General features: G+C 45.3%; 1 protein-coding gene across 2 annotated transcripts; it reads left to right on the top strand.

Moving 5' to 3' along the window:
* Nucleotides 1-456: 456 nt before the first annotated feature.
* LOC142557490 (uncharacterized) lies at nucleotides 457-14,427 on the top strand. 2 transcript variants are annotated; one of them, XM_075669381.1, is made up of 2 exons: nucleotides 457-681; nucleotides 13,852-14,427. In XM_075669381.1, exons 1-2 carry the CDS (start codon nucleotides 457-459, stop codon nucleotides 14,245-14,247), a joined length of 621 nt encoding a protein of 206 aa, XP_075525496.1. In that variant the 3' UTR covers nucleotides 14,248-14,427. The 2 variants fall into 2 exon arrangements, with proteins under 2 accessions (XP_075525496.1, XP_075525497.1); XM_075669382.1 differs by lacking the exon at nucleotides 457-681 and adding an exon at nucleotides 11,816-12,373.
* Nucleotides 14,428-14,755: the final 328 nt, after the last annotated feature.

The following is a 14,755-nucleotide window of genomic DNA, read 5'->3' on the forward strand; positions in this document are numbered from 1 at the left end:
AACCTGGTGTTGCCATTCCAGCATGCCAATCCAGCTTCCTGCAGCCGGAGTCGGATGACATTTTCACTGGCCTTCAGCTTTAGTTCCCGCTTGATGTCGGCAGTGCTGAGGAAGGGCTCGTCCACCAGAGCAGCCACAATCATGAGATCCTCAAAATCTGTGGTCACCCGCTGCCGACCTGAACGGAATGCGTCACCTATGCGCCCTTCTTCGACATAAGCATGGACAATGCGGAGTGTCGAAGACCTAGTGCAGCCAACAGTGGCGGCAATGGCACGGTGAGAATAGCCCTGTTCATGTAGGCTGATGATCTGACGTCTCCTTTCTTCACTAATGCGCGGCATGGCTTGTTTCACGCTTGTGCAGCTGTTTAAATAGCCAAGTCAAGGACTAGAGCACACATTCGGGAGGCGGGATATAAATATTCTGCACGGCCATTACGCGCAAGTGACTCAAATGATGTCCACGTATTGCAGCTTCTCATTGCACGGTCATTCCACCGATGCATCTGCATTCCCCACTACAGTTTCTTATGCAGTCTTGCACGGAGGGCAGCTATTCATTCATATGTCAAGTTTCCCAATGTGTCCTTCATGCAGTAGGACATTTTTGTGTGACTGGACCACTTATGAGCCAAGTCATGGAATTGAGAACCTGCTGTGGAAAGGAAAGAAAGAAAAGGTGAGTATAGCAGAATGCACAGAATCTGCATGAATGCATTGTGTGTAGTGTATTTACTATGGTAGGATGTCCAGCTAGGAAGGTGGACCCAATACTGCTGCTATTTTTAACTTGCGGATAGTACGCGACCTTATGTTTCTATGCAGTCGAATACACGAATCAACCACTCCTGCACGCTCCTGCCTGCACAAGCTATGCCTCCAAAGCTAAGTCGAACGCCACAACTAATCGGAACAGCCAGCGCACATATGTCTGCGAAGAAAAACGAAACCAATAACAGAAAGAGGGCCTCGCAGGTAACACTATCACCGTAAGATAATCTAGCGACGAAGATGGCTTGACATACTGTTGATCAATTACTGTTGCCGATTTATGACAGATTTTTGGATACCATGCATATAAGCAGTACGCGACTGTGCAAACACTTGATACCACGCATAAGCAGTACGTGATAGTGCGTGTGCTTGATCGCGTGCGCCTTCCACAAAATTTACTTAAACCACAGTTGCAATTTAAGCTCGCTTCCACCTCGCATTAACACCAAAAAAACTTCAACGTTCTCCTCTGAAAGTAGCTGTTGACACTCAGGTTGACGGGATGCATCTCGGCATCGCAATATGACCACAACATGAACCTACGCCGGAACTCGATGTAGTTAAGTATGTATATATTTTTCTAAAGAGACAGGTATCTTACCGAACAGCCTTCCGAGTTGCCACCGATTGCAGGATTGAAAACACCAAACGAAACAAGCGACGCGATAAACAGGAACCAATGTATACTTCCAAAAGTGTTTCACTACAAGCGGGATCGAACCGAAGCAGTAAAGTCGCGTAAAGTGCAGTCAGAGACACCAAACTTCCGGTCATGTGAACCCCTAATTCCGGCTTTCTTTCTTTTCTTCCTCGCGCGCTCGCGTATTGCAAGAACTGCAAAAGCGCGGCCCTTTCAACTTTGTGTGCTTGTTATGGGACATATTATCTGCGATTCCAGTTCCTAATTGCGAAAACGACTGCAATGCGCGGTATAACAGCTTCGGTAAGTTTCGAAATGCACTGCTGTCGTAGATTCCAACTCGGAACAAGTTTAATACAGGTGTCACGTGAGCACTTCCAATCGCGATTGGCTCATTTGCGCAAGATAAATTCGGTCATTTCGGTTCACGACCTCCTCTTGGTTCAGTTCCGTGCTTAAAAATCGCCTACGCAGCAATTACACGCCGCATATCTGTGCAATCAAATTACGTGTAACACGCATTCCGATCAACTATTTCCTCTTTGCGTTTCAGTTTATGCTGGTGGTAGGTGGCGCATTATGTCGTGCCATTCCAGAGGTGACCAGATGGAGTGACAGTTGTACTTAATGTACGTCAGCGTCGCGTTTGTGCTGCACCTAAATTCTTACAAGCAGCTGTAGTCATGTTATAAAGAGTCGGTTTTGTTTTATGGCAAGCTTGGAGATATATACACCCACATTCACCCAAGCACAGTGTTATCGCCTCTTGCAGTTTATACAAGCAAACCTGAATTTTTTTTTTTTTTATGCTTGAGCTGCCACGTGGCATAACTGCTTCTTGTATATTATTATGTTGCCACTGCCGGACTCCATTCAGGATACAACACTCTGAAAGTGTAATGCAATTCGTGGATTTTCATATAGCTGACTGGGTTTGCATCGTATCCCAACTCAGAGCCTGTAAGGATTGCTGCACATGGAACTCATTTAATGTGACACACATGAGGGGGGGGGGGGGGGGAGGTGTGCTGTTCACCTCGTAGATCCCAACCACAGTATTGTTTCTGTCACCCTGCTTCCACTGAATTTGATGGACGACGACATGGTTGTAAACTGCCAAAATGTTAGGCTACGCACATTAGAATAAAGTGGCACTGCTCTTTGCTTTCATATGTTTTTGTCAAAAGGTGCAGCGTAGTGGATGAAAACGCTGAAACTACTCAGAGCTAGAGCTACTACTGCTAAAGAAAGAATTACTGTTTCTTTTGGCCTTGCTTTCTAATTGTGGCCTCAAAGCAGTATTAGAGCAGTCCTCATATTGCCAGGTTATTTGGATCACTGTGGGCCTTGAGCATTTGAGATACTCCGCAATGAGTTGGCGTGAGTGGCCATCCTTGTGCATTTTGATGAACTTCTGCTTTGTTTCAAGTGAGAGGCATGTCTTTGCACTGCTCCGTCACTGTTTATTGGGCTGCAATTCCAGAGGCTCGGATTTAGCTTCCAGCGTGCAGCGGGTCATGGCGCCAGTTCTGTGCTTCTTCTTTGGCTTCAAACCATCAGTCTTCACATTCAGTATACATGCTACATCCTGAAAGAAAACGTCATCACTATCATAGTGAGCTTATTTAATGCCCGTGCAGGTGATAATAAAAAAGTTACGGTAACCACATATTGCCACTTGCAGCATAGCGCATTTTCACAACTCATTTGTCCATCAAATATGGATGCTCCCTCCCGATGTCACGTGTTATGGCTGCCCATAAAAAGTAAATTTCTGTAATGAACTCAAATAATTCTACACAAAGTGTACCTAGTAATGTTATGATGGCATTTCTTGAACTACAACTTGCCGAATATAGATATATACATATATATATATATATATATATATATATATATACACACGGTGGTCTGCATTACTCGAGCCAAACATTAAAAATGTGCAAATTCCACGTAGCTGGACAGAATCAAGGTAATGTTGGTTGCCATCGCTTGGAGATACTTAGATTATTATTTTCATTCTGCATAATTAAATAATTAGTCTTAATTAATCAACTTCTCAAATATTACAGTTAGATAAAAAGTGTCAATGAGGAAATTGTAGAGCAACATGAAAAACTCCCAATACAGCACTCTGTTGCTCAATATGTGCCACATAAAAGTGTTTTTCCAAGCATGAAAGAAGCCTGCAAATACACACATAACTGCTGTGCAACTGGACACTTGAGGCACTTTGCCTCATTCATGCTTTGGTCTCATTCACGCTTTGGCCTCATTCATGCTTGGGGGTTATGCTTTATTACAGCGTGTTTTATGTTTGTGTTTTCGTCTGATGTGCTCCATCTTTTGCCGTTCGGTTATTGAGCAGTGCCTTTGCTTTCAGCGGGCACACAGTTGAAAGAAAGACAAACACACAAAGAGTACACAGATGAGGCACTCTCGAAGCCGCATACTATATGCATTGAGAAAACATGTACTCACGCTTACAGCAACTCACTGACTTTCACTCTCACATCTTCAAGAAAATGTAAAGACTTATATTTTATCTCAGCCAATACATACTGCTCACCTAGCTCATTCATGAATTCAGCCTCAGAACATTGCAAAAAAGGCATGGATGAGAAACAGTCTTTCTCATGCACTTTTTTTTTTTAGCTATTCATAAGCTTAATTCATCTCAGCCCTTTCTCCAAGCCCTTGTACCCTTGCACCCTGTAAAATAGCGATAAAACCAAAAAGTAAACTGACATTTTCAGCGTCCTGTGCAAAGGTAGCAAATAGATACATCGACAGATGCATAGATATGCAAATATAGGTGGAACTTATTATGAGATGTATTTTGCATCGGCTATTCCACCAGACACCCAAGATAAGTAGAAGTCGCACATTATTTGGAATGATGTTGCTTCTTTAGGTGAATTTAATTAAGCATTTGCCTACTGTTACAGTACCTATGATAGGAGATGTTGCTGCCAGCTGCTATGACACAAGAGTAAGTCAGACACATAGAGGAAATGGAGTAAAACAAAAGAGGGGGGGGATGAGGCACTGCTCCAAGCTTTGGCTCATGTCCAAGGTAACAAACAGAAAGAATGCCTTTCTTCCTTATTTCTTGTGTCACGTGAGATTCAATAACCAATCAGACAGATCATTTTAGGAAGCACCTTCTACTATTAGCAGTTGTTTCCTGAATGAAGGCACTTTGGCTGGAGCAGATAAGCATGTATACTAGCATCAGCACAACCACCAGTTCCTCATACTAAGCTTTTGGGCTCAACCCTACCCCAAAATGAGGAAAAGCTATCTAAAATGAAGGTAATTCAGCTAGATAGACACATACGACACAATTTCTGCCATATGTACAACTGACAGTTCCTCACGTTCAGCTATTTCCAGTGACTTCTATCCGGCTCAGCCAAACCTCAACATGAGGCAGTGAGTGAAAGCAAACAAAATTATCTCTTTTGGCTACTGTGTAATGCAAGTCCTGAACACGCAATTTTGTAAAGATATGCTCCACACATTTGTAGTGTGTATAGCCATGGAATGTTTCTAAACTATCATTCGGAACGTCACTGGGGACATTCAGAGCATCAGCTAGGTGTACACATTCATACCTTTATACAAGAATGCTTGGTTTATTGACATTCTTTTGCACAGCTTGCAAAACAAAAACAGAAGGAGTAACCTTTACAAAACAACACAAACTACCAACAAAAGTTTATGGACAGTTTAGATTAGGGCTTGTTCAGTACCTCTGGAAGAAACTCACAGCCCAACCTATCACTGCATCGTTTGTCTTACAAACACAGTAAAGATGCTATCCACTTTCATGAGGCTGAAACCCATAACTTGGCCAAAAATATTAGAAATAAATTGTCTTCATGATTTCAAAACCACACGAAAACGAAGAAGAAGAAGCAATTTTGTTTCTTGATGCCTGCAAATTTTCTTCACGGGAACACTATGTCCACAAACAGTGGGCCTCTAGTATACAAATGGTCCTGCTTCATTTGCAGTAGCACCACATTCAACAATCGCACTGTCACTGTCATCACTCTCACCATATAACTCAACGTCCTTCAACAGAAGCCTTTTCTCCGCACTATCACAGTGATTTCGCAGTTCCTGTAGTTGGCCGCTGGCAACCGGCTCTTTCGCTGTGATGAGCGCTCCCTTGCTGGTTACAACTTCTCGCATCTTTTCCGGAAGCGAAGCGTAGAACGCGCACGCCAGGTTCGGCATGTCTCTCAACTTGTCCCACTCCTTTTTGATGAGAGCCCACATGTTGTCGGGGGACGGGTCCGCCAGCCTTCGGCGGCAGAGGCGTTCCTTAAGGAGTGCCCAGGCATTTCGGATGGGGTTGAGGTCTTCGCACTTGGGTGGCCAGAGCAACTGGGTGATACCATGGGCCTCGAGATGCTCTCGGACACGGTCCGACAAATAGGTGGGTGTGGGGTCATGCTGCAGCAAAAAGCCGCCGTCGCGAAATGGCCCGTCGAGGAGGAATGGCAGGAGGACACTGTCCACAACATCAAGGTAGTCGTCGGGCGTTAATGAGCCTCTTTCAACCCTGTGGATGGGGCCAAGACCCTCGTATGTGACGGCAGTCCAGACGTTGATGAACGGGTGGCTGCTGGCACCAAGCTGACGCACAAATAATGGGTCATTCCTGTGCAGAGGTTTCAGAATAAGTAACTGGAATGCCTGCCACGTGTCTACACTAAAATGATTGAGAACGCCAAGCTTTTTAAGTTACAGTAAAGGCCAGCTAAAAAACAAGTCAGTGAATGATCTTAATAAAAATACCCATGCATGAAATATTGGCTTGTTTCTCATCTATTCTATTATAAAACCCCTTGCATAGTTAAAAGTATTCTGAAGTATATACTTGAGCTGAATGAAACTGAAAACTTTCTTGATTTGAGTGGATGCCACTGTGAAGGAAATTGCACGATGCCAAATTTCTCTTCACGACACAGTTTTGTAAATGCACGCTACGCATACTCTGTTAGATTTCTCTGTTGTCATGACATGGCCAGTTACAGAACTTTGAAATGCATTATCCGATTGATGTTATCTACTACTGTCAAAGCTTCTGTACCACGATGAACCAGCAGTTCACGATGAACCCTTCCTAGCAGCAGCTCACGACGAACACTTCTGCACTGGCCAATTTTGTGGAAGTGCTTTATTAAGGAGAACCTGCAATTCTCCGATGCACTGTGCCTAGCTTAACAATGTAGTGGAAAGCTTCAGCGTTCAAATGGCTCATTCCCATGGAACTCCTGTGTATGCTAACGTCAGATATAATGCTTAATTTTATTACAATGCTTACGCTTTACAAAATCCATCTTGCAGTTCTGCAATTTCTCAGTTTTCTGTATAAGGGTCGCTACTTCATCAGCTTTATCAAACACCCAAAAATTAAGAAGGTGCAAAGAGGCAAATGCACCAGATGTACTTTAAACATGTTCTGGACTTGGTGCTCAAAGCTCTTGTGGGAAAAGGTCTGATGGTGGCAGCTATATCAAACATTAAATTCCTGCGCCTTACAACACCACCCCTTTTCTAACCCATCAACCCCAGATGGCTAGAGCTTGGAAGGCGGTCACAAAATTTCTCGCCAGCACCATGAACGCTCACATCCACAAACAAAAGTAAATGTAGCATGCGTCACTGTAAGTGTGATAATGCTTATCACTGCAGGACCAAAAGGCACAATGAGCATACACAAGCCAAATGCTCTTCCATATGAGCACATAAGGCATGCAATTTGATTTTGAGAATGCACCAGCTTATAAGCACAACAAGACTAACAGAGACAGACGCCCAGAATTACAGGAAAACATTATTCATGTAACTTTTTAGCAGAGCACAGACCAGTGGAAGTAAAATGCTTAAGTGTGCTCCGTTTGCCCCTGTCAATGAATGCATAACATTAGAATCAAAAACGAAAGTTAGTACTGCAGTGACATTCAATAGACTAATTTCGCTACATTCTGAGAGCACCAGGCCACATGGTGACAGTAGCCATCGCTCGCTGTACTTAGCTTTAAGGCAACAATGAGAGGAATGCCGAGGTGAATGCCGTAGTGAATTTTTCCAGGTAATATTGGGGGAGACACGTCTCATCAACCCCATTCCAACTGTACATTTTTCTTAGTTTCACCTTTTTGTCTCTTGATGTAGAGGGCTCAGCAGGTTTCTTATGGCACATCAGGCTTCTTATCCTTGTACCTCTTCAGTCCAATAAAAAACAATTCCTATTAGCATGCTTTGCAGCAGTGGTAGTGTAGCAAACTCATCGTGAAGTCAGTTTATTTAGTGGAAATCGTAAGGTACAGTGTTTTTGACACAAGTGCAGGACAAACAAATGTATTTAAATTCTTGTCACAGGTTACATGAAGGAGGCCTGAGCTGTATTAACAGCAAAACAAGGTGATCACTGTTCACAAGTCGAAAAACCACAACTTGAAAACCTTTCCCACAAACTTACTATATCTAAGCATTTAGAAAGCAAGCAAGAAATTATTACCAATTTTGAAGTGGTCTCCAGGACCGTTTGCTCTTGTCCCACTTGCAGCAGATCGTGGATTCATTGGTGAACACCACAGACTGCCACTGGTCAGCAGTCCAGCTGCTGTACTCGCTGGCGAAATTGAGCCGGGCATTTCGAAATTCGGGCTTCAGTGACCGCCTTGTGTTGCTGTTGATACAGCTCAGGCCTGCTTCATGTAACCTGCGACAAGAATCATATGCACAAATAGGGCAGCGGTTGGCCATAAATTGCAAGTAGACCACTCGAATAATAATAATCATCATCGTCAGCAGCAGCAGCAGCCTAATTTGTCAACCGCATGATGAAGACCTCCTCCAGCGAGCTGTGATTACTCCTGCCTTGCATTGGCTGACTCCGTGCTATGCCTGAAGATTTCCTATTCTCATCACGCCACTGAATTTTCCATTGTCGTCGGTTGCACTTCCCTTTCCTCATTATGCCATTACGCCACCCCATTACTTTAATACTAATAACCCACCACAGTGGCCACGTCATTGTACTGCTGATAACAAGGTCATGGGTTCGAATCCCGGCTGTCGTGGCCACATTTCTATGGCGACACTATGCGAAAACGTTTGTGCACTTATATGCAGGTGCACATTACAGAGCTGCAAGTAGTGGCAGTTATACCAGAGCCCAGCCCTACGGAATCTCTTATTGTCCCTGTGTTGGACGTTAAACCCCATGGACCAATCTATCACTCCAGTAGACGAACAGTTCACTGCGCTTATATTAAGAATGAGAGTGCTCCATCTATGTATACCATGACCAAACGTCTTTAGTGCGCAGAAACCACGGACACAAGAGGGATAGGACAAGCACTAACTTCCAACTGAGAACACACGGGTCCTCAGGCCCGAAACTAAAAACGAAGCGGCGCGTACGAACACAATTCCGTCTTGCCTGTGGCGAATGGTCTGCTCGCTGACCGGAATGCCCAGCTCTTGCTTGATGTCGCCGGCGCTGAGGAACGGCTCGTCGACTACGGCCGCTATGATCATCAAGTCTTGGAAGTCGTCGGTCGCACGCGGTCGGCTCGAACGCGACGCGTCGCCGATGCGGCCTTCGTCGCGGTACGCGTGGACGACGCGAAGCACGGTGGTGACAGCGCAGCCGACTTCGGCGGCAATGGCGCGCGCGGGCTTGCCCTGCTTGGACAGCTCGACGATGCGTAGTCTGTTTTCTCTGCTCACGCGCGGTGGCATTTTCGCCCCCCGGTCGACGTCTCGACAGGACGAACGTCGCCGGACCGCATTGGACGAGCGGCCGACAGCTGTTGGATCTACCACGCACGAAGAACACAGCGTCGGTGAAACTCCAGGCAGCTGGTTTCGAGAAGTGTGATTGGCATCAAGATCGTGTAAACAAAGCCAAGGCGTCTTGTCTTGCGCCGACTTGCGTTCGGCCAAATTGTTTGGCATCACAAAAAGTTTATCACAACAAGGCGACGATGACGTAATAGCACCTAGAGTAATCAAAAGCATGGCCTTAAATATCAGTTTGTGTTACCTTTGACGTGCAAACCAGCACAAAAAATTTCTGAATCTTATAACCACGAACTTTATTAACTTAGGCATGCCTAAACTTATAAGTAGGACTTTATAGTCCTATATTTATAAGTTTAGAATTCTGACTTCAAATTTTATAATTAATAACATGGTCACGTGGCTTTGTAGCAAGAGCGGGTGATTTAAATCCCACTGGCATAGTCTCTACATTGAGACAAAGATTTGACGAACACAATGAGGTGAACTGCCCACGAGTGCGCATAGCTCGACACATCACTGAATAAGGAGTACTGAGACCCGGGCAGCTCGATTTGTTTTCTGTTAGTTGCAACCATACGGAGCAGTCATAAAGTCATTAGGTATTTCTTTCTTTCTTTTTTAAAGCAAAACTTCCTTTGCCTATACATGATAAAACGCCTTCGTCCACGTGACATCGCTTCGTCGATATCTCGCACTGCATCCGCTTTACTTAGTGGCTGCATTTCTGCATTCCTTGTGAAAGGTATAGTCTGTAAACACTTGCACGACATTACATGTTGCAGAGCACGAAACAAAATACAATTATACGCAAGTCTCATTTAGTTGCACAACACTTAAACGCTTCACGAAGGCTCCGCTTCATTTTTCGTTTTTTTTTTTCATTGTTATTTATCGCCAAGAAGACCAATCTTCTGTTCTTACGGTGTGGTTGATGCCCCTCGTGGATGTGTGTCAAATAATTCAGGACGCAAACAAGTAACAAAAAGAGAGAGAGAGAGACCGACGTTTTGGGCACAACTCGGCACGGACGTTACGACTGAAGTCCCTGTGTGTATGTTTTTTTTTTAATTACTATATTTTTATTTCTTGTAAAGCTAAGTAGTAGGGGTGCACGAATATTCGAAACTTTCCAACAACTAATCGAATAGCGTCCTATACGACTCGGTATCCGAAACGAATAATCTGTCACTATCCGAAAATGCGAGTATTTTTCCAATATTTCAAAATGTCAACTACGCCCAATTAAACACAAAATTGGAGCAAACGTACGGTAAACGTTCACTCCCGCAGGCGCAGTATAGACATAAAACATGAGAGCTTGTGTAGTGGATGAGGCTGCGTCCCTTAGGTGCTTTGCAGGCTATATATACAGTAATCATTTGAACTCTCTAAAGAGTCATGCGCACCCCCCCCCCCCAAAAAAAAAAAAACTACTTGTTTACTCTTAATGTTCCATTTGTGCTTTTAATAAACAAAGTTTCATAACGTCCTATGTAATGACAGAAAACTTGCCAACCTTAAGAATACTACGATGTGAACACCGTTTTATATATTAATTGTGATAACGGCTGTTAATTATTCGAAAACTATTTGATTCGATTCGCTTCTGGCACTATTCGATTTGTATTCAATTCGGTCTCAAAAAATCACTGTTCGCTCACCCCTACAAGTAGCGAGAACATTTGAACTGCCTTTCGACGCGTACTATTCGTCAGCGCTAGAGGAGCTCTTTCCTTTTCTCCCTCCGGGAAATGAACTGTCAAATTAATGTAAACACACATATTCATAAGGGTTCGGACAAAACTGTTTCCGTCCGCTAAGTTGTTCGTAAAGTGGTCCAACGCGGTTGACACCGAAGTGAGCGGTCAAGGCTAACAACGTGTTTCAGATACAGGTCGCCGAAAATGATGCCGCGAGATATCGGACACGAACTGTGTACTTCGTTGAAGGCGGTTCTCGGTTTTGGCAGCACCATGCTGCGCTTCCCCCGATGAGTTTCGTAGCTTTTCAATTTTTTTTTTTACAGCGAAGCTGTATATGGCTAGCCGATTCGTCCGTCCGTCTGTCGCCTGTGCACCGAAAACTCCTTCGAAGCAACCCCATGGGCATGCGCGAAAAAAAAAAAGAGAATGATACGAGCGATTGGCTGCGCCAGTGATGACGTCGTTGCTCTCCGTCGCAGCCGAGCGCGCGCGCAGCAGTTTCTGTCCGGCTCCGAAATGGGCAGGTCACGCGTCATACGTACTTCTTAGTAGCAGGCAACTTTCGATCAGCAACTCCGCGAGCAGGACTGGGAACGAGCTCGTCTGTGTCGTACCGATGCCGCAGCCCGGGCACAAGGACAGGCTCGTGCAGCCGAGCGCAAGCAGCAACTGCGTACCGAGAATCTGGCAGCCTATCAAGCCGCCGTTTAATGAACCGTCGGAATTAACCCAGTGATAAATACCGGGGCCGCACGTTTCAGCTCCGCTGGTTAATCATATGTATGGAGTGCTTGGGCGGTGACATTTCTTTATTATTATTCCTTTTTTGCTCCGCATTATCTATCGTGATGTAGAAACGGCCGTCAACCACCCAAAGTTCTGTACTCCGCCGCTCCGCGCATGCCAATTAGGAAGAACATGTCGGACGACACTGGCTCCGAGAGGAGGACGAAGACGTCGCTACTTAGCGAAGAAAGGAAACCATATCCGGAGATCTTAAGTAAGACGATTATTGTGATGCTGAAACATTTCATGCGCCAGCAGCAAAACATGGTGGCCACGACGCGTTTACATCTCCTGCAGTCGCTTCCTGTGCATGCAACAAGCGATTGTACAGCACCATGTACATGGGCGTGCTTGTTTGTGAGAAATAAGTGAAATCAAAGGCATATCCTTCGGAATTCGCTCCTGTTACTCAGGGTGAGCCATCGCTGGGGTGTACAGTACTGGAGCGTTGGTTTGAACATTACCTGGATAGAGGAGGAAATTTCGCATGGGAAGAAGAAGAAGCAGACGTTGCGTTCTCGTAGGATGCGTTGACGGCCGGGAAGCCCCGTCTGGTCTCGGGAAGTCCGGTCTGATCTCGGACAGCGTTTAAAGGCAGCGCCGTCAAGCGTCTTCAGCAGGTGTCTGCAAAGAAAAAGGTTAGCAAGAACGCGAGACAGAAATGCGGGTGGCGACGCCCACTAACCCAATCACTCGCGCTTCTGGCCTTTGGCGTTCGTGAATTCTTACGGTGCCTACTCTGCGTAGTCTAGTTATTATTATTATTATTATTATTATTATTATTATTATTATTATTATTATTATTATTGTTGTTGTTGTTGTTGTTGTTGTTGTTGTTGTTGTTGTTGTTGTTGTTGTTGTAAAGAAAGGAATACAGTGCATTCTAAAGCTAGTCCTAAGCAAACAACTTTCGAGAGCTGCTCCTGCGCCCGATGGTATCGCAAGTACATGAAAAATATACTCTGCAAAAATGTCGGCTCGAAATTTAAGAAAAGGATGTTTGGCCATTCGCTTTTCTCCAGTAGTAATCATTCCTGTTCCGTCAATTCACTAAAAAAAATGAACGAATACAGAATTTGGAAGGAATATTCTTGACTGGTTTAGTCTTGCGCCTATACATATAATTCCACAACCGCCGCGGTAGCTGAGATGGCTGTGCCGTTCTTCTGCCGAGCCCGAGGCCGTGGGTTCGATCCCCTGCCGCGGCAGCCGGGTTTCGATGCAGACAAAATGCAAAAAAAATGCTCGCATAATTAGATTTAGGTTCACGTCAAAAAAAAAAAAAAGAGAGTCAATGAATAAAAACCCAAGTGGTCAAAATAATTCTGGCGTACTCCTCCCCCGCCGTTGTTCCTCACAACCTACTGAACAGTTTCGGGTCGCTGTAGACCTCATAATTTAGCTTAAACGGTGCCCCCTCGTAATGTGTTCAGCGCTGAAAAAAAAAATTGAAACGCAAACAGCCAGGAACGCATTTTGCGCGTAATCACATGGAAGTGCGACGCGTAATCGCTCAGTCGCCGGTTTCTAAGCACGGGCTAGTCGTCTCTAATGTGTGCGCTTTGGAGCCTGCGTTAATTAGCCACCGTTACGAACGCAGGTGAACCCGGAAACGGAACGAAGCATCTCAGTACAGTTTGCGAGCGTTTGAATTTACGAGAACTGTACACTGCGTGAGCGTGGAGTGGGACTGATCTTTCTGTCGAGGTCAGACTCGTCGACGAAAGCCTTGACCGTCTTCTGTACTCAAACGTATACAGTATCCTGCCACTGATAACGCTGGCATCGCAGCTGAAACAATGATTTGCGAACGCTATAGTATTCTCCCTGCACACAGTAGTATGGTAGTAAAAGACGTTATTGGGCTAGTTGGTGCATTGTGTTAAGAAAAAAACCAGCCAAGAAAAAAAAAAGAAAGATGCACACAGGAAACACACACGAAGACAGGAAAGAGGCTGACCTTTTTCCTGCATTTAATCTTGTATGTTTCCTGCGCTCGTCGTGTTTTCTTTTTTTTTTTGCTGGCTTTTTTTTCTTTTTAATACCACAGTACTATGTTATGCTGTTAGGCGTTTCAATTTTTGTGTGCACGCCACACACGGTGCGATTCTGGCAGGTGCACATGTCTCAGAAGAAAGAGCTCGAAGTCGACGACAGCGAGTACGAAGACCTCGGCTTGACGGTGGTCTACGTGTTCTGCGGATTCCTCGTCGTCTGGGCGCTGCGAAAGATGGCGCTGGTCATCGTGACCTACGCAGAGGCGTCTGTGAAGATGCTGGTCGAGTCCCTGCTGGAAGAGCAAATGGACAGGGCGGAGATGAACTTCGCGCGCCCTCCCCGTCTCGCTGGTCACAAGGACGTCGCCTGCGATGCCGACGAGAAGGGCGCCGACGAAATCGACGGTGGCCGCGGCAAGTATTGCGAAGGTATTGCGGTTAATTGCAGCCACGCCCCAGAGACGACTCCCTCTGGGCGAAGACCGAGCGGATCTCGGAGGCCGTACTTTTGCTGACTGCGTGCACCGAGAGCGATTGCGGAGCCGGAATGACGTCATAGACGCCATGTTTTGAGCATTGTGGCGGGATTTCTGAAGCGCGAAGCACTGAAGTGCGAAGAAAAAAAAAAGAAAGAAAGTACGAAGGATTGACAAAAGAAGGACAAACATTGCTAACCCTTCGCTCTTTCTCTTCGGCTTCGTGCTGCAAAAATCACGCCGTGAGCTTGGACCAACGCCAGCCCCAAATTTATATTCCTATCCACTATATTATCTATCGTTATTGACGCATGCGGTCAAAAAAAAAAAAAGCGTGGCCGTCGAGATTGAATTGTGTTGACCAGAGAGAGCCGTTGCAGGCGCGTGTATTTGACCCTATGCCTTTAACTATACATCGGGCTTCCGGTACTGATACGTGTGATGACGATTGTGCGCTTGTGACTTAGTTTTGTCCTTATGGCCTCCTCTCTCTCTCTCTCTCTCTTTCTCTCTCTCTCTCTCTCACTCTCTCACTCTCTCTCTCTCT

This window comes from Dermacentor variabilis, chromosome 9 (genome assembly GCF_050947875.1).
Source record: "Dermacentor variabilis isolate Ectoservices chromosome 9, ASM5094787v1, whole genome shotgun sequence".
NCBI lineage: Eukaryota > Metazoa > Arthropoda > Arachnida > Ixodida > Ixodidae > Dermacentor > Dermacentor variabilis.

Bases quoted from the DNA above. Each gene is read 5' to 3' on its own strand.
- LOC142557490 (XM_075669381.1), top strand. From the start codon at position 457: ATGATGTCCACGTATTGCAGCTTCTCATTGCACGGTCATTCCACCGAT. The intron at 682-13,851 runs GTGAGTATAGCA...CGATTCTGGCAG, and splicing joins GGAAAGGAAAGAAAGAAAAG to GTGCACATGTCTCAGAAGAA.